Source organism: Aquila chrysaetos, chromosome 13 (genome assembly GCF_900496995.4).
Source record: "Aquila chrysaetos chrysaetos chromosome 13, bAquChr1.4, whole genome shotgun sequence".
In the NCBI taxonomy this organism is placed as follows: domain Eukaryota; kingdom Metazoa; phylum Chordata; class Aves; order Accipitriformes; family Accipitridae; genus Aquila; species Aquila chrysaetos.
Window position 1 is genome coordinate 29,595,972 of NC_044016.1, and position 23,972 is coordinate 29,619,943.

Consider the following 23,972-nt stretch of genomic DNA (forward strand, 5'->3'; position numbering starts at 1 on the left):
TTTCTATTTCTAGAATAAGCATCCATGACTTGAAAAACTTGCAACAGTATGCTGTCAACGGTCAAATGTATTGTAATCATGTGCTGCCATTTTAAGGGGAAATAAATACAATGAGGAGTGGAGGTTTTTATTGTTCTGTTGTTAATTAAAAAAACCCCACTCACAAAGGAATGACCTTTCTCATCATAACTCTGCAACATAAATCCAACCCTGCCCAGAACAACACAAATCAGCTAACATAAATCATACATGTACATATGCATGAACAGAAATTATTTCTTAAATACTACAGTGTGATACACATCAGCTGAAAAGGGTTCTTATTTCATCAATTTCAGAAGGATTTCATGGTAGACTTACAAGGCATAAATTCAGTTCCATCAAGATGCACAACTGATTGGGACATAAGTGTTGACACAATTGGCCAATAAGTATTTATTAAAATCAAAACCAATTAGTTATGGAAAAATCACTTCACAAAATGTGTGCACCAGAACACATGGTATCTGTTATGTAGAAATGCCCAATTTCTGGAATTTGTTTACAAACATAGCTCTCTGCACAAGAAGCTCTTAATGAGCACATCTTGTAGAATTTGTCTCTGAGACTCTCATGTTTACATACGTGACAGATTCCACAGATAAAAAAATACTATCAACCAAATATTTATATTATTTGCAACTCCACTGAATGTAAGAAATTTGTAACAGGTGCAAGGTTCATCCAGAATTGGGTCAATATATCACATTAAAAATCTTGTCTAAAACCGCAAAAGTAGAAATGTAATTCAAACATATTCATGGAAGAAGTCTCTGGAAACATTGTAATAGGATCACAGACCTCAATATGTTCATGATTTTGTGGCACTGGTAGAAACTGAGGGAGCCTTTTACTCAGCCAAATGGTGATGTCTCTGTTTGTATTAACAGCAAAGGGTTCATACCCTTCCTGTAAGCCACAGATAGTGAAATATTTTAGCGTGCTGACATCTTTTCCAAAGTTCATTCTTCCCACTTGAGATGGGCCCAGGCTGCACACAGGTAGAAATCCTTAAAACAAGATGAAAGAACACATTGGTTATACATCATCAACATCAGAGAACTGCTCTCTTCCATAACCCAATTAAAAATCATTTGAAAAAAAAAATTAAAAATAATTCCAAAAATGAAACACTATAAATGCAAGCAGTAATCGATAGCACACCTCCTCTTGCATGTCACCAAGTACTGTATCTTAAATATCACTCTAAAAAAAAATTCCTCTGATAGCCACGGATCTCTTCATGCAACACTGAATTTACTTCACAGAAATCTAAGAGTACTTCAGGGAGTCTGACAACCACCTCTTAGTTAATCTCTCTACTAAACTGGTAGAGTGTTGTCAATTTTACTCCAAGTCTTACTACTTTTGATATTCCTCCTAAAATTCCATTAGTCATGGTATTTTGAGAGAACCTCAAAAATTACTTTGAAAGTAATATAGTGCTTGTCCATGCAGCTATAGTAGTGAAAAAAATTACAAATATACACCAAGTGCATGCTGCAGATTAAAGAAAAATATATATAAAATTAATTTAAAAATTTCATAACACTGTGTGGCTCTGGATAATGAGAACTGACAATATGATACTGGAGCTTCATGAAACTTATGGTAGGTTTGGGGGGGTTTGGGCTAGGTTTTTTGGTTTTATTTTTTAATCAGCTTCACGTTTGTATGCATCTGCTCTCTTACGGTTTCACTAGCACAGGGAACTCACTTGTGACTCCACTTTTTAAAAAAAGGTTTGGTTTTTTTTTCCTCAGGTTCAGCACCACAGCCTAAAAACCTAAGAAAACCTCTTGTTTCTTCTGTTCCTTTTCATCCTGATTTTGAATTTCCACAGCTACAAACCACTTTGCAGATTCATTTGACCTAGCTATTAACAAAATGTTTTCTTTCGTATCAGCAAGAAACATGAAGCTCTGTTCAATGATTCTGGTTCAAGTGAACGTACCAGGTATTGAAGGGCATAAGGACAAAATACAACTAGTTCTTCACTTTTCTTTATGCTGCCCAGATTAAAAAAGGGCAGAATATAAAGATAGGTTCTTTAGACAAAAGCAAACTCCGGAGCACCATCTACAGGAATGACTGCTCACCAGATAAAAAAAAATCAGTCTTCAGTACCACCTTTTGAAGATTTTATTACAGATACACAAGATTGGTTATCATGTGTATGTGTACTAGGCAGGATAAATTTAAGGACATACACTAATAGATGTAAGTTTAAGTCCAGATTTTTATGTTCACAGCAAGGCTCTTAAATCACAAGGCATCAACTTCTCAGATAACATAGATGATTTAGACAACATGATTTATGTCCATTCTGCTAATGCAAATCCAATGGCAGACAATAATAAAGAATATTTTCCAGCACTAAATGAAACAAAATCATATTATACAACACATAACTAGGAAAGTTATATTTGCATATATAGATATATGCTGTGGCAAAGCCCAGCAGCTCTAGTAGGGAGAATTTACTAGGCTCCCTGTTGAGTGAAAGGAATCCATAAGCTGTTGCAAAAGTTTTTAAGCAAAGACAAAAATCAAAATTCTACTTTCAATAACCTTACAAATCTCAGCTCATCACTCAAGAATAGTAATGACCTTCTATGGACATCAAGTTGTTTGAGAAGGGGTTTTCACAGAAACAGTTGTGACAGCACGAATCCTCACAATATTAACCAAAAATGACATAAGATTTGCTATAAGCCACATAGGTATATGCAGCTTAAAGCATGTGCTTTGTCTGTCTGAATCAACTCACCATTTATTTTCCAATTCTTATTGATGTAGAACATTTTCAGATGTTTCCAGGATGTATGGCACCTACATTTAGAATCTTATGAAGAGTATTGTTTTCCACATCTCAAAAAGGATATTATAGATCTGAAAATGGCCAACATGAATGAAACTCCTTTCTTATCATCAACAATTAAAGAAATTAGGATACTTCAGCCTCAAAAGAAAAAATTATTAAGGGGGTATGATACATACCCCCATTATGAGTGGCATAGAGAAGATGAATGGTAAATGATTTTTCAGTGTCTTTTGTAACAAAAATTATGATCAAAGAAACTGGTAGCAACCTTAAAAAAAATGGGAGAAACTTCCTTATACACCTCATAGCAACGCTGTGGAATTCTCTGTCACATAGCATCATGGATGCTAAAAGCTCACATTGATTCAAAAAGTGTTTAGAGACCTTCATGTGGGAAAGAAAAAAAAAACCCAAAAAAACCCAAAACCATCAGGGCTACCAACACAAACATACTGTGTTTGCCTCAGAAAGCTCCTGAACCAGAAATCACTGGAGCCTGGGTGACCGTATCACTGTCTGCTTATCCTGTTCTGACATGTACCCACAGGCATTTGCTATCCACTGCTGTTGAAAACAAAATAGTGACCTAACTAGACTTTTGGTACAAACACGGTTACTTTTTCATAAAAAACAGAGGAACAAAAGCTTAAAAAAAAAGTGTTTGAAGAGGAGGTGTAAACTGATTAGTTGTGAACATGCCGTATCTATATGTATGTCTTTATTTATTTTTGGTATGTCTTTATTTATTTTTGTATTTATGTATATGAACAATTGTTTTATGTTTCTGCACAGGTCAAATATTTCCTAAAAGGAAGTAGCAAGCTCTATCTCCAGCACCTTGAGAACTAACACATAGCCAGTTCCTCTTTATTACAGCCCTCAAATAAAACAGGAAATAATTGTTTTACAAAACAAAAAAAGCAATAGCAGCTGATGTTATCAGCAGAATTCAGTAAGCATATATTATAGAAAAAGCTGATTAGATAATTAGATGCCGTCCAAAATCCAAGAAAAGATAATCAACTCTATTCATGAAGACTGAGATGTATACGTGACACAAAACTAAATCAAACAGGAATATTTAAAATATGTAAAATATTTAAAATATTACTAATAGTTACCCTTCCTAAATAGAATGCACATAAACTGTTAATTCCTCTACCTACGCATTTTCCTGTGGGCTCAGAAAAGAAGATCTCACAGATAGATTCATTCTTAGATATGAAGCAAATATTTTACACGTACACAAATAAAATGTAAATGAGCATTTGCAAGATTCCCTGAAAGAAAACAAAGAAACCCAGAATGAAATTCCTACAGAGGTAAAACTCTCATTGATGTTTTTTACTCAATCCAGTATTTTCCATCAACCCTGTAACTGTAGCCAATATGGAATCAAGATGACAATCTCTCTCACCAATACAAATTTCAATGATGCCGGAACGGTACTGTACATGTAGCTAATTCCTGCAAGTAATCATAACTACACATTAACTGTTGCTCTGTATGAATGGACTATAAATACCAGTGCCAGTCCTAATCATGGAAGCACTACTTCCATCTCTGGTGAAATTCTGCACTGATTTGCCAATGGTACAGGTGTCATTAAGGTGTTTCAGGTCTCTTCCGTATCTGGTAAAGATATAGCATCTCATCTTATAGGGAGTGTGCGTGTGAGGCTGTTAAGTGTCCTACTGTGGAATAAAAATTAACTTTCAGTACCCTTCTCTAAATGGGTATCCAGCCATTTTAGATGTGATATTTCGTAGACCTTGTGTAGCCCTTGGATGCTGGAGGCTACATAAAAAGATGATTGTCCCATGACCTAGCTCTTAATCTCCAGGTGCATAACTGGGCTATGGAACAAAACTTTTATTTTACTATATGAAATAGCAAAACAAGTCAAAAGATTTTAACATTACCACTTGTATTGGCTTTGTGTGGCAAAGTTTTGGTAGCGGGGGGGGTATTACAGGGGTGGCTTCTGTAAGAAGTTGCTGGAAGCTTCCCCTGTGTTTGAGAGAGAGCCAATACCAGCCAGCTCTAAGACGGACCCGCCGCCGGCCAAGGCCGAGCCAATCAGTGATAGTGGTAACGCCTCTGTAATAACATTTTTAAGAAGGAAAAAGTTGGGACAGGCAGTATACGGCAGCCGGAGAGAGGAGTGAGAACATGTAAGAGAAACAACCCTGCAGACATCAAGGTCAGTGAAGGAGGGGGAGGAGATGCTCCAGGCGCCGGAGCAGAGATTCCCCTGCAGCCCGTGGGGAAGACCATGGTGAGGCAGGCTGTCCCCCTGCAGTCCATGTTGGTCCACAGTGGAGCAGATATCCACCTGCAGCCCGGGGAGGACCCCACGCCGGAGCAGGTGGGTTCCCGAAGGAGGCTGTGACCCCATGGGAACCCCGCGCTGGAGCAGGCTCCTGGCAGGACCTGCAGATCTGTGGAGAGAGGAGCCCACGGGGCAGGTTTTCTGGCAGGACTTGTGACCCCGTGGGGGACCCACGCTGGAGCAGTGTGCTCCTGACGGACTGCACACTGTGGGAAGGACCCATGCTGGAGCAGTTCATGAAGAACTGTCTCCCGTGGGTGGGACCCCACGCTGGAGCAGGGGAAGAGTGTTATGAGTCCTCCCCCTGAGGAGGATGAAGCAGCAGAAAATAACGTGTGATGAACTGACCGTAGACCCCATCCCCGTCCCCCTGTGCCGCTGGGGGTGTTTGTAGCGAAGCCGGGAGTGAAGTTGTGCCTGGGAAGAAGGGAGGGGTGGAGGGAAGGTGTTCTGAGATTTGGTTTTATTTCTCATTACTCTGCTCTGGTTGATTGTAATAAAGTGAGTTAATTTTCCCCAAGTTGAGTCTGTTTTGCCCGTGACGGTAATTGTTGAGTGATCTCTCTCCTGTCCTTATCTCGACCCACAAGCTCTTTGTTATATTTTCTCTCCCCTGTCCAGTTGAGGAGGGGGAGTGATAGAATGGCTTTGGTGGGCACCTGGTAACCAGCCAGGGTCAACCCATCACACCACTAGAAAAGTAAACCTCTAGCATTGTCTGTCACATGTGGCAAAAGCATAGGACAGCAACACTTTTTATAAAGTTCCCTACTTTCAAGAATACAAGATGAACCTCCTGACCCCATTTGTCATACACTCACTACAAACAGTTCATGCTCACAGAGATCATGAGTTGACAAAACAAAGTTTGGTTTGCACAGTGTACTTGTTCATACCTACAGTGTGAAATTTCTCTTACACAAATGCATAATAATATGCAATTATGTTTAACAATTTTACTACTGAGATGGTATCTCACAAACAAATTAGTTTGCCATAATCCCAAGTTGCTCCTCTTGTTGGTACTACAACCTAAGACGCAGCACATGAGCCTGATTAGTAAGTTGGCAGAGCACTGTACTCCTTTTTCACTGTTCCTAAGTAAATTAAAACTACAGGACTGATTTATAGTCAGACTGCATCCTTCAAAGCAGGACACTGGGCTCTGATCAGAAATTCTATCTTTTTTCTAAAGCAAAACATCTCTTTCTGCAGCAGCACATGGCATGCACACGATTCACTGATAGAATGACCTGCAGAAAGATCTCAATGCTATTAAGCAAGAGCCATTAACAAAACCAAACTAAAGCCAGCCTACAAAAAAATTAAAACTCTATAAAAGTCATATTTAATTTGTGTATTTCATATGTGTGTTTGTATATACACACACATACATATAGATGCCTTCTCCCCCTGCCACTCCCCTCCCCACCCATGAATTGTATATGAAATACCCATAGTATTTACAGATATTGATCTGGATTTATTAAATCTGAGATCAGTCAGCACATTGCTTTGAAAACAGAATAGGAGATCTTATTTCAAAGGCAAGCTGTTTTCTACAAACACGACACTAGAGGAACTTACTGTAAAATACAAGGATATTGTGAAAAATCTGAGAGGCCTGACACTGACATTAAGTCTTTGACACGGTTACCAAGGACTTTGGGCTCCATGTCAAGCCAGGAACTGCTTTAGCAGTTTCAGACACAACAGAGATGTGCTTAAATCTAAACCTGCAGCTAGAAACAAGTACCATGAAAATCACACCACTGTGATTTCATCAACTTTGAAATCAAAATAGTGGTCAAACAGGCTACCCTCAGAATGTCATGGAATTCCTGTTTCTCTCAGAATCCCTCACTCCTCAATGGGATTATACTGCCTAATAACTGGAAAACCATTATAATTGAATGGCACCATGATGACTTTATGCCTAAACCACTAACAGTAAGCCAATTCATGCATCCCTTTCCCTCTTCATGTTATCACAGTATCTAAGGAAATCTGAAGGCAGTAAAGAAACAGGCATGAGTCTAGAAAATTGGTGGCAATTATCTCATTTTAAATGAAATCAAATTATTGCTAATTCCTATGGTATGGCAGAAGAAGAAACAAAACCCAAAAAATTTCTTCTCCCAAAGCACTCCTGAAAGTAAAATAATCTGAAATCCACTTGAAAGTAAAGTGGTTAAAATTCAAGGAGGGAACTGCCTAATTAATAGGTATAAGATTCATCTTTCCCCTGGGAATAGGGATCAGTAACCCAAAAGTATCATTTGCAGCTTTTACTTTTTAAAAAATTTGACTTTATCTCTCAGACACAGATGTATTATTTAACAGATGTATAATATATATGACAGCATATATGTACCTATAACAAATGAAAGGGAAAGATTAAAGCTTAAAATAATTTTTTTTCTGTTACCATGGTTCAGGAATTTTAGGCAGTTATCTACATTAATGTAATTTCTTACCCTTTTATATACCCATTCGCACACAAGTATGTAATTAAATTTAGAAACAAAAATACTTTTGTGGTATAGAATCAATCTGGCACCTGACACAACCTCACAATTTTTGCCATCTTTTGCGATCTCATAAGCTACTACTTCATGGTAAACAAAAACCTTCTTGTGGACTCTGAAAGCTGCACGAAGAACACTACCACAACAGGCACAAAACTCAATCTGCTGGTTTAGAATTAAGTAAAAAATTTTGGAGGCTAACTTTGTGCCAGCTGGCTTTATCCTGGATCAGGTGTCATTTTTCCTCCCAGAGCTAAAACAAAACCTTAAAGCTGGCTTAAACTCCCTACCATATGTTCTCACTAATTTGACAGAAACTTGGTAGTATTTCAGTACTTGATCTAGATAAAATTTGATGTCCCTGCCCATGGCAGGGGCGTTGGACTAGATGATCTTCAAAGGTCCCTTCCAACTCAAACCATTCTATGATTCATTCTATGATTCTGTTATATCATACGGTGGCCTGCTGCAGTGCAGATGAAATGTTAAAGCTCATGAATTTGCACCCCAGACACATCCCTGCAAAATAGTGAAAAGGTCTGATCACAAAAGATGGCTGCAAAGTTCACCACAGAAAAAGGCCTTGCTTCATCCTTACACCCAGCATGCCTCCTTTTCCAAAGGCTTGATACTAATCAAATAGAGAAAAGGACACGGGGTAGTTCCCTAAAGGGGGGGGAACAAGAAGCACACCACATTAAAGGGAAGCCGGAGCAAAAATGAGGCAGCAACAGCAAGTTAACAGCACAATGTATTATAGTACTTACCGTCACCAACCTCAAAGTCCTTGAATGCAAGTTCTGAACCTGAGTCATCAAGCAAGATTTCACCATTTAAGGTGAACATCATAGTGTGCTCATTCATGTCAACCATACATCCAACAACATCTCCTGCTAACCAAGAGCGGCCAAAATGCTCATTACCTTGATGCCACCGCTGTGCCTGAAAAAGATTTAAAAGAATTTCAAAGAGTAATAGCGACAATGTATGTGTTCCTCTCTCCCTTAGCAGCACAACTAGTAATTAGCCCACTCAATTCAGACAGCAGTAGAATTAACACTTTCACAGCATATCATTCCAAAACAATGCCTGTGAGTACTCCAAGTTGACTTTGAAAATGGAAATCCAACAATTAACTTCCTGCAAGCACCCCTCACATCAGTACTGCAAAACGTTGCTAAGTGAGCTGACAGGGAAAATTGCTATTTCAACATTTTAGTAACAAGTAAGAGCATGGCTTAGTTTTTCTGCAGAAGCTCCATGGAAGACTTGTAATGAAAAGAATATGCTATCAATTACAATGTTAAATAGCTATTTCACAAACTTTTAAAGCAATTGCTTTTATTTAATCTAGTAGCCTATAAACGCATTGTTTCAAAACAAACCTTATTGTTTCCTTAAGTATAATTCTAAAAATGTTGTGTACAAACTAAATTAAACTTCCTGTCATACCAGATTTGGGAAGGAACAGAATTGTCTGTGGATGGGACAAGCACTCTGAGCTTCTGATAGATTCCAGAGTAGCTGAGGGCATGATTAATGATTCGTATGACCAACCTTAAAGTCAAAGACTGCAAAGGCTTTGGATGGGGTCTTGGATTGGAATTCAAATAAATTAATATCTATTAAGAACGGTTGTAACACGCATAAAACAAAGCAGTTTTAATAACAAATAGGTTCCCTATTCATATATTCCATCACAAGCAGACTTTTATCCTCTGTATCCACCCTGAAAATCCTACAAAACAAATGAGCCTTTCTGTGTATCCTGGAGGTCAAAAGCATTTTTCTTTTTGGGGAGAGAACCCATCAAAATCAAAGACAACAAAATAGCTTTGTGGATTGAGCTAAAGGTCAAAATCTAAGATTCAGAAGACAAACTACTACACAGCTATTCTAGTAAGGACACAGGACTTGAATAGTTTACTTAAGCCGATCAGATATTTTACAAAAACAACTTTTCAGTTCTCTTTTTAAGGCACCTTCTCATGTAATACTAGACTGGGAAAAAAATTAAATTCCAACATTAAAAAAATAGAGCTTGAGAGCTTGATCTGACCATGAACAGCCAGGAATACCGTTGATTTCTGTTACATATTGTAATAATAATAAAGGAAATTAATTCCAACACTAGATACAAGAAACATATTGACATGAATCATCAGTAGCCTTAATAGCAATTACAGTTTGGATAGCTGTTGCACTTGCCTTCCTACTGAAATAAAAAGTTTTAATTAGTCATTTAATCTATTGTGATGAAAATCAGTAACATATAAACTAGTTTGTTTTCCTATATATTTTTACCACTAGATTTCCATCTGCCACTGTCTCATGCAGAGTTACATTTGAGCAAAAATTACTGGTTCTATTATACCTCATTTACTCTAAACTGTAAGGATTTCCATGAAAACCTAGGTATACTCTTCGTAACTTTTACATTCCTATAAAAAACTTGTACCAAAGTTTGCCTCAAACACTTATTGCTAATAACCTTAACCATATTTATTCCCTAATGGCACTTCTTATAGAGAGAACAACAGATTAAAATTTTAAAGAAATGATTCATAGTTAATTACAGCTCTGCCAGTAATTTGAATTTGAGTAAGTCACTTAGATTTTCAATGCTGTATATATACTGTACAAATACTGTGAAGCTGTGAAAAAAATTATAGAAATGCCAAAAACCTGCTAATTAATTTTTTCAGGTGACATTGATCCTCCTTATTCCACCTAGGCCCTCAAAGAGAGAGAGAATTAATTTCATAAAACACAAATGAAAGAAGAGAAGGCAATTTAGGTGAGGCAATGACACATGGAATAAGACTCAAAATTAAAAGTTTTGCAATCACTCATATTATTACAGATAAACATATACAAACCTTAAAGCCATCAAAAACAAAAGCTTCTTCATCTGAGCCAAGTTCCTGATCTGGCAGACAACCCGGCCTGGTCCAGCCAACTCTCATGTCTCCTGCAGTAACTGCCTCAAATTCAAAGTACCACTTCCCAGCCTTCACTGCATAAGTCTTTTCTGTGCGGAAGATCCTGAATTTTTCCATTATCCCACTGCACACGTCCAGTCTCATTGCTGTAAGGTTTAAAAAATAAAAAAAAGTAAAGAAAAAAAACCCAACACAAAGTATTGTATTCAGCTACTGACAAAACGAAGGCAGTGAAAGCAAAAGGCAAAGGGATTCCTTTGAGCTTAGGCATGAAAAGAAGAAAGTGCCTGCAGAACAGCCTTATGGGGAAAGCGCCCTTACCCATTCTGGGGAATCAGCACGCTTGGGTACCTCTCTGAAATGACTCTACACTAATTCATCCAGCATGGGGAAGAAAAAAAAAAAGGGGGGGGGGGGAACAGACACCTTAGAAGTCTGAGTGCAGTTACAGGCCTATGATCCTCACTGGAATCACAGAAACATGGTGGGATAACTCGCATGACTGAAGTATTGTGATGGATAAACACATGTTTTTTAGGAAGGACAGGCTGGGAAGGTTATGATGAAGAGTTGCCCTTTATGTGAGAGAGCAGCTGGAATGCATAGAGAACTGCTTTGGGATGGTTCAGGAGACAGTTCAGAACTTAAGGGTCAAGATATGCAGGCAGACCAATTATGGGTGCTGTAGTGGAGTACCCCAGGGGTCCTGGGGTCTACAGGGGTATTGGACCCAACACTGTTTAACATCTTCATTTATGACCTGGATAATGGAACAGAGTACACCCACAGCAAGTCTGTAGATGACACAAAACTGGAAAGAGCAGCTGATGCACCGGGCGGTTATGCTGCCATTCAGAGGGACCTCAACAGGCTGGAGAATTGGGCTAAGAGGAATCTCATGAAGCTCAACAAGGGGAAATGCAGTCCTGCACCTGCAGAGGAATAACCCCAGGCAACAGAATACACTGGGGGCTGAGCAGCTGGAAAACAGCTTGGCAGAGAAGGAGCTGAGGGTCCTGGTAGACAAGTGGAACATAAGCCAGTAATGTAGCTTCACATCAAAGAATGTCAGAAGTATCCTGGACTGCATAAGGAACAGCCTTGCCAGCAGGTCCCACGGAGGTGACCCTTCCCCTCTACTTGGTACTAGTGAGGCCACATCTGGAGTGCTGGGTCCAGTTCTGGGCTCCCCAGTGCAAGAAAGACACCTATTTACCAGAACAAGTACAGCACAGGGCCATAAAGACGAGTAAGGGGCTGGAGCATCTTTCTTATGAGGAAAGGCAGAGAGAGCTGAGACTGTTCAGCCTGGAGAAGAAAAGGCTCAGAGGAGAATCTCATTTATAAGTATAAATAGCTGGTGGAATGGAATGAAGAAGAGGGAGCCAGATTCTTCCCAGTGGTGCCCAGTGACAGGACAAGAGGCAATGGACAAGTTAAAAAACATGAAATTCCATCTGAACACAAGAAAACATTTTTTACTGTGAGGGTGGTCAAACACTGGAACAGATTGCCAGAGAAGTTGTGGAGGCTCCATCCTTGGAGATAACCAAAACCCATCTGGACATGGTCCTGGACAACCTCCTTTAGCTGACCCTGCCTGACCAGAAGATCTCAAGAGGTCCCTCCCAACCTCAACAATTCTGCGATTCTGTGGACTTGGCTTTCAGTTATTTTAAACAAAACAAAACCACCAACAATACAAATCCCAACAAAATACAGACTAAATTAATCTTCCAATCACCATAAAAGACAAACATTTGTCTTTGAGACAAGATTCCTCAGCTGAGACATCTTCTTTACTTAGACTGTGATCAATTCACCTAATCTTCTCATTTATATTCTAAAAATCAGATTTCTTAAGTATGTCATCATTACAAAAATTTATTACTATATTTCTTAGTTATTATAATAAATAATAGACGGAAGGTTGCAATATAGATGTTTTTGCAGAAGCAATGGAAAATGGAGGATAGGAATCATAAAAGGAAGTCTTGCATGAAGCTTTAACAACAGCAACAAAAAGCCCAAAGTAATTATACTCCTGCTTCAGGAAAAAATATATTAACTTCTGTCAAGATAAAGGGCAGCAAGTCTGGAAAGAATAAAGATGCCCTTAAGAAGGGCATAAAAGTAGTGTTAAAGGCAACTCCTGTTCAAGGCAAGGCAAGTTCCTGTTCAAAAACAAAGGAAAACCTAGTCACAGCCAAGGTACTATTTAGAAAATACTATTTAGCTAGTGAAATAACAGAAGCAACAAGATGCCAAGTTTGAATTGTGATGATTGTTCTCCTTTATTCTCTTTCAAACTGTTGAAGATAGTCAGATGACTACAAGATTTTATAGAGTGCCTTAAAACCTGCCACTTCTCACTTCAAAGTTACTGTTTGTCAATTGTCAAGCTGAGATGAAGAAAAAGAGCTTGTTCACATTTCTTGTCTAGTGCAACAGAGTGTAAAATAACATTAACAGCTGCATGAAAATAAAAGCTTTCACAGACACTGATTCATTTGGTTAAGTATCTATAGCATGATCACAAGTGCTTAGCTTATCATAGCTTACTATGCTTCATTCCAAAATTCTCTTAATCGCAAGTGATTCATAACAAGCTATTTTAAGAGTGCTTAAGTTAAAATTCACTCTTTGTCAGGTAATAATATATTTTCTCAAAGACCAAAATGGTTACATGAAGAGTTTCAAAGGAGGCTAAAGTTAAACTTTGACACATTCAACTTATTCCTTCTAAATGTATTCACTGACTCTCTTACTCCATGAAGGAATAATGGCATAAAAAATACTGAAAAAAATGTAAGCTGGGTTGTTATTGGGCTGCTTCAGAGAAAGAGGAGAAAAGAAACCTCAAGGGAAGGGTAAAAATGTAAATGTGTTATTTTGTCTGCTCTGTAACAGCAGTAGAAACAAGTAGAAACAAACACATTTTTGCTTTGTAACATTTGTGGAATCTATAAGCAAAGATTTTTAGAGGCAGAAGTAGTATGCTGGTACAGGTACTGCTTTGAGACATATAAATAAATCTATTTTCTCCTTTTTTCTTGTCAACTAACAAACATGAAAGTTTTGGACTCGAATCTCTACGCTCTGATCCAACTCTCCATCTATCCATCCCAGTTCTCTTGTGGGTTATCCCGCTCCTTTGCTCCCACTTCCACTCTTTTCCTATGTTATCCCACCATACATTCCAGATCAATCTGTTCCAGTAGAAATGTACTTTTGTTTCTGTCATTCACAAAACCACAGATCTTAGACTCCCCTACTTCTCCAATTTTCTTCTTTCCCTCACTGCACTGAACATACTGTCTGGAAAAAACGCCTTTATTGATTCACCTGCAGCTATGTGGCATTCATCTACTACCTATGGAAAATGTTCTCAAAAATCGTCTAAGAACATTTACTCCTGAATTTTACTTGAATAGTACTACTCATGACCCTACTCGGTGCCTTGGAGATGGCCATTCCTAACATCCTTTTAAACACTTTTAATCCTATCTTCTTTCTGCTTTCCTTCAATATTTTATGTCAGTATACAGTGAGTTTTCCCTGAGCTGCCTTTCACTACTCTACACATTTTCTTCATGTATCTTCTGCTAAAATAGCTTCAAGAACAACCTTGTCTGGTGAGTACATACAAAACTCCCTCATTGTTCCTTACTTATTACACAGTCCTACAGTCTGACACTTCTTTCCAAGACCTTATTATTAATTCAAACCATAAGATAGCTTGAAATGACAAAAATCACACTTTAAAAAGATGAAAACAATTTCACAAAGCACAAGAATCAATGCTGAATTAAACTCTGGATCCTTCTTCCCTAAGTTTTCTCAGCTATTCTATTCTCTGGTATTTTATACAGTTTTCTTTCCATTAATCAAATCACATGACTCAGGGATCACACTGACTTTTTTTCTCAGATTAGGAAAAAGAATGCCTAAAGCATTCTGGATCTTTTCCCACAAATTTGTAAGGTATCAAAGCCTGTGCAGCCTTTGAAAATTCAGTATTCCAGTCTGATCACCATAATTCCTCCTCTTCCCGAGTTTGTTATAAGCTCAGATATGTCTGCACCTACCTGTCTGTATGACCATGTTAAGAACCTCTCCCTTTCTCTTCTGTTTTCTCAGCCACATCAAAGTCCTCATTTCCAATATTATCTTGAATAGCCTATAAAATCACATCCCTGAGAACTTACTATCACTTCTCATGCCACCAAATGCCTGACTTCAGTTAGGTGAGGCTCATTAAGTTTCCTGTAAGCAACTCTGAACTCTCTGCCACTTAATTCTTTATCAGTAAAATCTTCTCTTTGATGGTCTACACATTTAATGCCTCAAAACCACTTTTGAAGACCCTCAGTACCTCACCTATACAGGAGATGAACAACCACAAAGCTTGGGAACTGAGAATTTGTTGTCTTTTTAGTTGTCTTTTTAGATTCTAAGTAACCTAATGCTTTCTAGATTCTAAGCAAGCCCAAAAATACAGCTGCTGTGGGAAACCAGTAAGTAGTAATAATAATAATGATAATAATAATAAAGCAAAAAAAAAAAAAAAGACACTACAGAGCTTTGTAAATCAATGTTTAAAATAAAATTAATGACTGGGGATGCAGACCACCACTAGAGGGCGCTAAATCCCTTAATAACAGTATGGATTTTTGGCTGAGGATCCCTATGACATGTTTTATTCATCTCAAAAACTTGAGAGGCTCATAAACTGTAAAATCTAAATGCCCAAAATGAGTATAAATATCTTTTGCTGAATGCAATTCCAGTCTTTGTTTAAGAAAGACCAGTTTGTGGGACACTGTTCTTCAGGTCCTTTCCTCTGGGAATTTTGCAACAGGATTGATGACACCTTTCAGATGCAAGGATTGCAATTGTGTTCTTTACATCTCATTAATAACTCCATGCACAGAACTAGCTCAAGGATCTCTGAATCGTAAACAAAAAATAAAATTTTCCAGCAGTTCATTCCCAAGGAAAGGCAAGGTCATATGGTTCCCAGAGATGTAAATGAGGTAAGGGGATTAATATTGTTCAGTGAGATTTGGAGGAGATTGTGGAAAATGAATGTGCTCTCTCTCCCTCTCACCCTACACCACTAGACAGTCCCTTTATCTTCACAAGAGGCAAAAGCTTCCTATAGCTTCCAACCCACTTTCTGAGAACCAAGCAGAAGCCATGCTCACTCTCTCTGTACACAGCATCTCCTTCCCACAGTGGGAGGGGAAGAAATTACAAGATTATGCCACAGCCTTAAACTCTCCAGGCTAGGCATAGGCAGATTTAACAGTGACACCATGGCATTTTGCCACCAACACAATCTACTCCACTAGGAAACATTGTTTTGCCCATTTAGCAATCCAGCCTTGTTACACCCTCATGGTATCAGTGATGTCTCATATTTAAAAGTGCAATTTAATAGCAGCCTCTCATAAAAGCTGAGGATCAGAGCATGTACATGCTTTGGAAAAGAAACTGAAAATGGCAGGTTTCCTGTGTACATTTTGGGTATGAGTTAGATCTTCCGCAGAAATGCTTTACTGAAGGTCTATGGCCTAAACAGGTCCAAATTTAACAATACTATCACTATATAAAGCAGGAAAAATAATCATTTATTAATCAATATATTGATAAAATAAGGTTTAGACACATATCTCAAATTTTCCACACTTTGCTGAGACTGTAAGTATGTAAGTTTCAATTTTGATTTGATTATTCTATATTTCCATATCTCCAACTTCTAGAATATGGTTGCTGAAGTGTTGTATCTTTTACGTTACCATTTCCTTTCTATATATGCAGTTAGTGTTCCAGAATGACAGTAGAGTACCAAGAATATCCCTCTCTCGTGTTCCATCTTACAACTTAATCTCAGCATTACAGAAAAATGTCGTTTTAAATGCCAAAATCTATAAGAGAATTTATTTTATTTGTACATTATGTCTCCTGATGTCTTTTCTCTCTTAACATTTTATATGCTGCAGTTACTAAAGTAAATGTTGTGTACTGTTTCTTTAAAACTTCTTTATTAAAAGTTTATGTAGTTTTTTTCTGTTTAGGATGTATCAAACTCAAACAATATATGTTGAAAATACTGCCCACAGTATCAATAAAATCTTCAATCTGGCAATGATGCAAATTCAAAGAAAACATCTGTAAGAAGTGAGTTAAAATTCACCTATAGTCTCTTCAACTTCAAAGACATGAGAAAATCAGGAAGCTTAAATGCTCTAACAGACTATCTAATTCCAAACTTGCAGTTTGACATTCACAGAAATTTGGTTTGTAGGCATTTGTCTTCAAAAATGTCTTCTTGTAGCTTTAAGTGTTTAAATAAAAGATTGTACATGAATTGTAGGATTCTTCATTATGTAAAGTTAAAATTGTAGGAATATAAAATTCACATCTACTGCATTTACATATGATTTTTTTCTTAGCAATTTTAATATTCTGTCTTGAAATAAAAATATAGTACCAATTAAAAAGTTTTAAATTAAAAACTTAATTTTAGATTGGGTATTTATGCAGGTATTTATGCATGTATTTATAATGTAACCATATATTTTATTCCCTGGCATAAGACCATATATGAGCAAGATGATAAACATGTTTTCCTGATTTTCTGTATTTTAGGGTTGTGTCTTGTAGAATTCACAATCCTGATTTAAATTGGTTAAGCTTTTAATTTTGATTCATCTGAACCATCAAATCTACAAAATGAACAGTGAAAGGAAGTGTATGAAATACAAAGAAATTGTATCACTGATTTAAAATGTAAAAATATCTCATTTCTTAATTCTTCATTTAAGGCCACAGAACAAGAAAAGGAAACAATAAGGAAAGCAAGAACAAAGGGAAATATAAACAACAGAAGATGGAGAAAAGCACCTATTAGCTTTGGAGACACCGTACCTGTTCAGATTGTTTTATTGGAGTAATGAATCCAGTAGTGGAGTAGAATATTCTAAAGTTTTTTGAGAGAGAGAAGAACAAAACAACAAAATTTATTACCATGATCTTGATCAGGAGCTTCCAGGTTGTAACCATAGCCTAGAAGGGTGCGGACTGCTTCCCGAAGACTGTCTTTGTTTGACTTCTTTGTCCGATCATCCAAAAGAGCATAAGGCACAAGGCGAGGATTTCGTCGATTTTTCACATCCTGCGTAAGTATGAAAAATCAATTCAATTTCAGAAACTGTGCTTTGTCTTAAAGACAAAATTGTGTTATATCAGCAGTATAAAAATTACTATTTATACCAACTGAAATCACGGAGCTGCAGATACAGCAAGGATTCAAAGAAGTTGGAATAGTCTAGAAACTAGTAACAACACTGACTTTGCTAAAAAAGCAAGTAATACACAAATAAATGTAACTGCGTGGCTTATACCTACTTTCATTTTCCATCAAATTTACTTAATAGGATAACAATACAAACAACAAGAACAAGGATAAATGCAAACAGTTTGACTGAAAAGTCAAAAGGATTATATTTTGTACACTGTTTATGAAGCAGCTACCATAACAAGAAGCTAGTACATAACCAAAGCTCAGAGACATTACTGTACCACAAATATATATGGGATTTTTGATTATAGCACTAAACAAGATATATAAAACTCCCGAAGAATAAACAATGTATGAACAAAAGAAGAACAAAACACTACTAATAAAAAATTTTCATAAATACATGCAATACTAATTAATAAATAATAAAATAGATAATAAACCTGTGCCTTACTATGTCGAATACTTAAAATACGTATTTTTCAAAAATAAAGGGCCTTGCAAGAATATGATTAATGTGCTTAATGTGCAGAATTTTTGTAATAGGTAATTTAACATAACCTCTCCTCCAGCTGAAATTAATGTATTGGTAAGGTTCAATCTTTGTATTGTAGGTTTATTAACACAACATTGATTAGGTTTTCCTCTAGTGCAAAATTATCTTATTTGAAAGCATTGTTTAACTGCATTATTTATATGGCTAACATAATTTGTAATGACTAATAGAACTGTTCTTTTGTCTACATTTTCTTCTCACATCCTGTCAGCATCTGTTTGCAGTGAGAGAAACCATACAAAGAACTCTCCACATTCTTCCTAATATCTTATTTTTAAAAATAAAATAAAATTGAAGACTGGACATATTAAAAAATACTTGCTGTTTGTTCTCTTGGGTACAAATACCAAAGACATTCAGAGACTTTCATGATTGGTCAGACTTCTTAAGAAATGCAAAAATACTGCCTATTATTTTAGAAAGCAGTGCCTACAGTGAAAGTACCTTTCTTCTATAGCATTACGGTTCTACTTTTAAAAATGTATGGGGTTTTTATTCTACCTTTGCTGGCAGAAGAGAGATAGCACATTCATTCTGACAAATACTTGCAGGCATCTTTTGTTGTCCTTCAAATGCTTAGATACAAGGTTATCTGCCTTTTGCCTTATCATGGTGAGTAAATATTAAAGTGCAGTTATTAATCAGTGCTTGATGAAATCTGGTCCTAGCAGCGATCCTTCTAGGAGAAGAAATATTGTAGGACAAGCACTACCTATATGCTAAAAGGGCTAACAGAAGGATAAAGATAATGCACTGCTGGGGACACGAATTACTACACCACATCAGCTCTAGTTACATTCAGTAGGAAGGACAGTGACAGGGCCAACACAAGGACCATCTGAGGGGACTACTTTCCATATTTATGCTAAACACTTAAGTTGACATCCCCCTTTTTCCAATATTTAATTTGGTAGATGTGAAAAAGGTCTGCTTCCAGAACAGAATGGACAAAACAACTGTTGAAGTAAATGTTAGAAGGAATTATTATTTGATACAAGAATATTCACATTAATATCAGAGATGAAACACCATGGCTTTAATTATTTGTTTTGGAAAGGACATAAAAAAAGCAATTACTTCCTCTGAAATACTCTATGTCCAAAAGATATTATGAAATACTGTCTTTAAAAATATGAAATGGAAGTTTGGAACAACAATTATTTAACTTCTTATCCATGACTAATGCAGTGGTAATGGCCATAGCAACCACTAACACACATCAACATACAGGCAATCAGCTGATAACAATGTATGATAATGAAATATAGTGTAAGTGCTTTTAAAAAGAAATCATAAGTATTAAACAAACTCGATTTCACAGGTTTTTTCCTTGAGTCTTAATTTTATTTAATATTGTGACCTTTTTCACCCATTCAAGACTTTGGCTACTTCTTTAAATATGAATATGAAAAGGGATTTTTCTTTTAATAATTTTGTTCTTTTTTTCCCCTGTGATATGTCTATCTAAATTGTGAATGTTTTACTTATTGCTGAATTAAGAACTGTTATTGTTATACTCATCATAAGTTTTTGTACCAACAATCTTCTGCACCTCTGTGGTTTAAGTGTAGCTAATCAAGAGAATGATCCTATACAGTGATTGAGCTTTGCACAGTCACAATCAAGTCAACAAGAAAACTGATTAGCTAAAGAGTGGCAATTCTTATTGAGTGTATTTGCAATTTGTACATTGACTTAATTCTTCCTATTCACTACTGAAAAGTTATTGTTTTGTAGTGTAGACTGTTAAAAGAAGGAAAACTCAGCCAAAGTTTTTAATTTTTTGCCAGAATTTTCCAGGTTTGACAGTCTAATGCTTCATCAGAAGACTCTGTTTTGTATAGAGTTTGTCTGGCAACTACTTGTTTGCCGAGTCATTTGAAAGAAAAAGAAAAGTGATCTCCTCCAGAAGACAAAAGACCCCAAAACTTAAGCTTATTGACAAGATTCTGTTTCAAACGGTTTGAGCTGGGTAGCACACATGAAGTTTATATAATTCTTTGGGTTTCAAATCAGAACCTATCATACCACAGAAGGAAAAAAGGAAAAAGAAAAAAGACTATATATTTTATTCACAACTTTGTCTTCCTTTAATGTAACACAAACATTGCATTAGTCATTTAGAATTTAATCTGGAGTTAGTTAAGTAAAAGAAAGCATCGCAACCATGAAAAGTTGGAATGCCTGGCAGAATATGCCCTGACTATAAATGGAAGAACTAATAATAAATAATGTTGAACTTGAGTGATGTAATACCATGAAAAGTCAGCATTACTTCTTGCAGTATACATGACAGATTTTGCTATATGCAGCAGATGATAGAATTATTTGAATCAGCACACATATACTTATTTTTAGCATATAAATGGATTTGAAATAGGCAATAATTGGTCAACAATGGCACTAACTGAATATAGCTCTTAAAATAATAGAAAAGAACTACAGAAAAAATACCTAAACACACACACCAACAAATATCAACAAGCCTTTTAAAAGTTCCATTACAGGTAATGAACACTGTTGCAAAATAATTCACAGAGGAAACACACTGGGAGCTGAGAGGTGCAGAACTGCATACATTCGTTCAGCGAGTATGTGACAGGTGGATAACTGAATCTAGTACACTGGATCTAGCAAGTGGTCTTGCAACTTGCACAGACAGATGTCATGTAAGAGTAAGAACAAATCAGGAGGAGTGTCCGTACTGTCTACAGCAGCATAGAAAACCATAGTCAAATTCTACAAGCAGCTCTAAAAGAAGAACCTATGTAAGAGATACGGTGTATGTAAAAAAGTTGTACTCTTCCAAAGTAATTCAATAACAAAAAACAAAGCCTCATATAAACCTCTAAAAGACATCTGAAATGATAAAGATTAATATAGTTTTCAGAGCTATAAATGTGATACCGCAAACCTGTGTGCTCTCCTGGGCCTTCCCAAATCTCTGAGAAGTTCAGGAACAGCACAGATCACTAGACTAAAAGGAACAAAAAGACACCAGAAACATATATAAATAAGTGCCTATCAAAAAAGACAGACAGGAAAAGACTGAAAAATGAAAACACAGACTAGGAAGAGTGCAGGAAAAACATGATAATAATTTAATGGGATCCTAAGTTTTATGATTTAAAGTGTTAGAGCTGTACAGATACATATTCTGTGTAGTATTGAAATGATTTTGTCCTCGTAACCAAGGCTGTTAAACGACAAGCACAAAGCAAATATATTTCAGCACATACTCAGTGAGACAGACATGCTGTTGTTTTCCTAGCTTCATGTGCACCATCAGAAAACACTCATTCTATAGCTGTGAATTGATTCTGCTTGCTGCCATGGCTGTGTATCTTGCACTTCCACAAAGATTTCCGAGCAATTGCCACAACAAATGCTACTGGCGAGCTTGCCGGCAACGCTGTCAGAAACCCAGCTCAGTGAGCAACCGTGTGAGTGTGCAGCACACACTGTGAACAGGATCAATTACCTACACCATACATTTCATATCTTGTTGTAAAGGTCTAGCTTTTCTGCATTTATCATGGCAGCTCACATTTAACCATAAATCATTAAAATTAAAAATTATTTTATAGGGGAAAAAGGAAAAATATAATTCTAAATTGGTATTTACTAAGTCATTTCAAAATTCTAGAGACATTAGAACTGGAAAGCACAATAAAGTCCTCACAAAGCCACATTCTTGGCAATATTAACAAATATCCTAAATGTATCCACCCGAAGCAGAAGTTGTGTTCCTAACCTGGCATGCTAGCAGCTGAGTTCTGTACTTAGAAGTATGTGTATCCTTAGAAATATGTGTATAGCTTCTACTGTCTTCACTGAGGACCATACCCATATGGAACGCCTGGCAGAATGTGCCCTGACTATAAATGGAAGGAACTAATATATCAGTATAAATAATGTAAAATGTGAAAGTGAGGTAACCTAAGAAGTTTTTACAGGGACGAGATGCCTTTTTATGTATATTTAATGACAAAATAAGTGGCAAGCTTTCAACTTCTGATTTTTCCCATACATCCATATTTCCTTAGTCTGAATTTCCAGAACACTGCCTCTCTTGCATTGCAGCACTAGGCAGTCTGAGAAGACCAACTCCTGATGAAACAGTGATGTCATATACTTTCTACAAAAATCTAAAAAAAAAATATGATCCTAACTTAAAAAGACCAAACTGTCTGCATTTTGAGCCAAAGAGAAATCAGACTTGGTAATTGCTTCACAGTCCTGACTAATCATCCTATGACAGGACGTGCAGAGCATCTTTAAGATGGTCTTCACAGAGTGGGAAGAACTTCCTAGGCTGCTGATTTTATACACAATTGTTAAAGCTGTGGGGTTTTAAAATATTTTTTTTCTCAATATAAATGAGGATTCCGATTGTTAGGTTCTTCAGCCACAACACACAATACAACATGAAGAAAAAGCAAGACACCCTTTGACTAAGTTATCTGCATATGTGACAATGCATATAAGCAAAATTTGAAAGTCAGAATCTTTGGCTGTGACCCCCACGATCTGTGGGGAGACCTAAAAGTCATGTATTCAGGAAGAAGGAGGGGGTGGCTAATGTAGTTGAAATTATTTTAATTTGCTTTCTGATCTCTAAGCTTGACTCTTTCTCCCCCTTTCTGTCTTTTCCTTACTTATATAAAAGTTGGGATTCTCCTGTATACATGACATCACAGTTTTATGAACATCAACCAATACCGTAAGTTCACGCATAAACTTATGTGAGTTCTGAATATTTTCTACTTGATTGTGAAGATTTAGTCACAAATGCATCCTTTTACTTTTCAATGCTATTTTTCAATCAGCTTGGTATGAAAAATTCCTTTAAAATGCCCAAACAAAAAGCTCAGGTAATTATGATAGGACATAATGTCAAAATCTGTACATGTTAAAAAAAAAAAAAAAAAAAAAAAGCCCTCTCTCAGCACAAATGTGATGATTTTAATTGACTTACACCAAGGCTATATTGCTCCTTTGCCTGGATCTATCTACCTTATCTGTCTTTGATCATTTACTATTTCCCCAGTTCAGAGAAGACCAACCTGCAAGCAACCATGTTCTCCCTTAAAGGGACACTGTCAAGTATTTTCATACTGATGTTGTGCTTGTTTTTCCACTTACCCTTGTTATTTAATACGTTCTTTTAAGCAGAAATATGTATTTTTCCTACCTTTTTTGTTCCTTCTGCTCCTTTCACGGAGCAATAAGCTACTGTGAGTGTGTCCTACTAAAAAATACTTACTTGTTTGTCATCAGTGTCATCACAGCTGTCAGCACAGTTCTGGGAACAGGATTTATTAGTTAACTTGTGCTCCCTCTGCTGGCTGGCTGGTTGGCTCTGCAGCAGCAGAACAAAAATACTGTGTACAGTCATGCACGAAGAGCAGCTATCTCGTTAAGAAAAAATCCTGACAAGCAGTG

General features: G+C 36.8%; 1 protein-coding gene across 9 annotated transcripts in view; it reads right to left on the minus strand.

The window, feature by feature from the left end:
• RYR2 (ryanodine receptor 2) overlaps positions 1 to 23,972 on the minus strand; it is a 456,533-nt gene that overhangs the window by 162,545 nt on the left and 270,016 nt on the right. For all 9 annotated transcript variants that reach the window (XM_030034940.1, XM_041128385.1, XM_041128384.1 and 6 more), the window contains 4 exons: positions 17,698 to 17,845; positions 10,603 to 10,811; positions 8,491 to 8,665; positions 841 to 1,049 (listed from right to left, as the gene is read on the minus strand). In XM_030034940.1, coding sequence (XP_029890800.1) covers positions 841 to 1,049; positions 8,491 to 8,665; positions 10,603 to 10,811; positions 17,698 to 17,845 — 741 coding nt within the window. The remainder of the gene's footprint in view (positions 1 to 840; positions 1,050 to 8,490; positions 8,666 to 10,602; positions 10,812 to 17,697; positions 17,846 to 23,972) is intronic.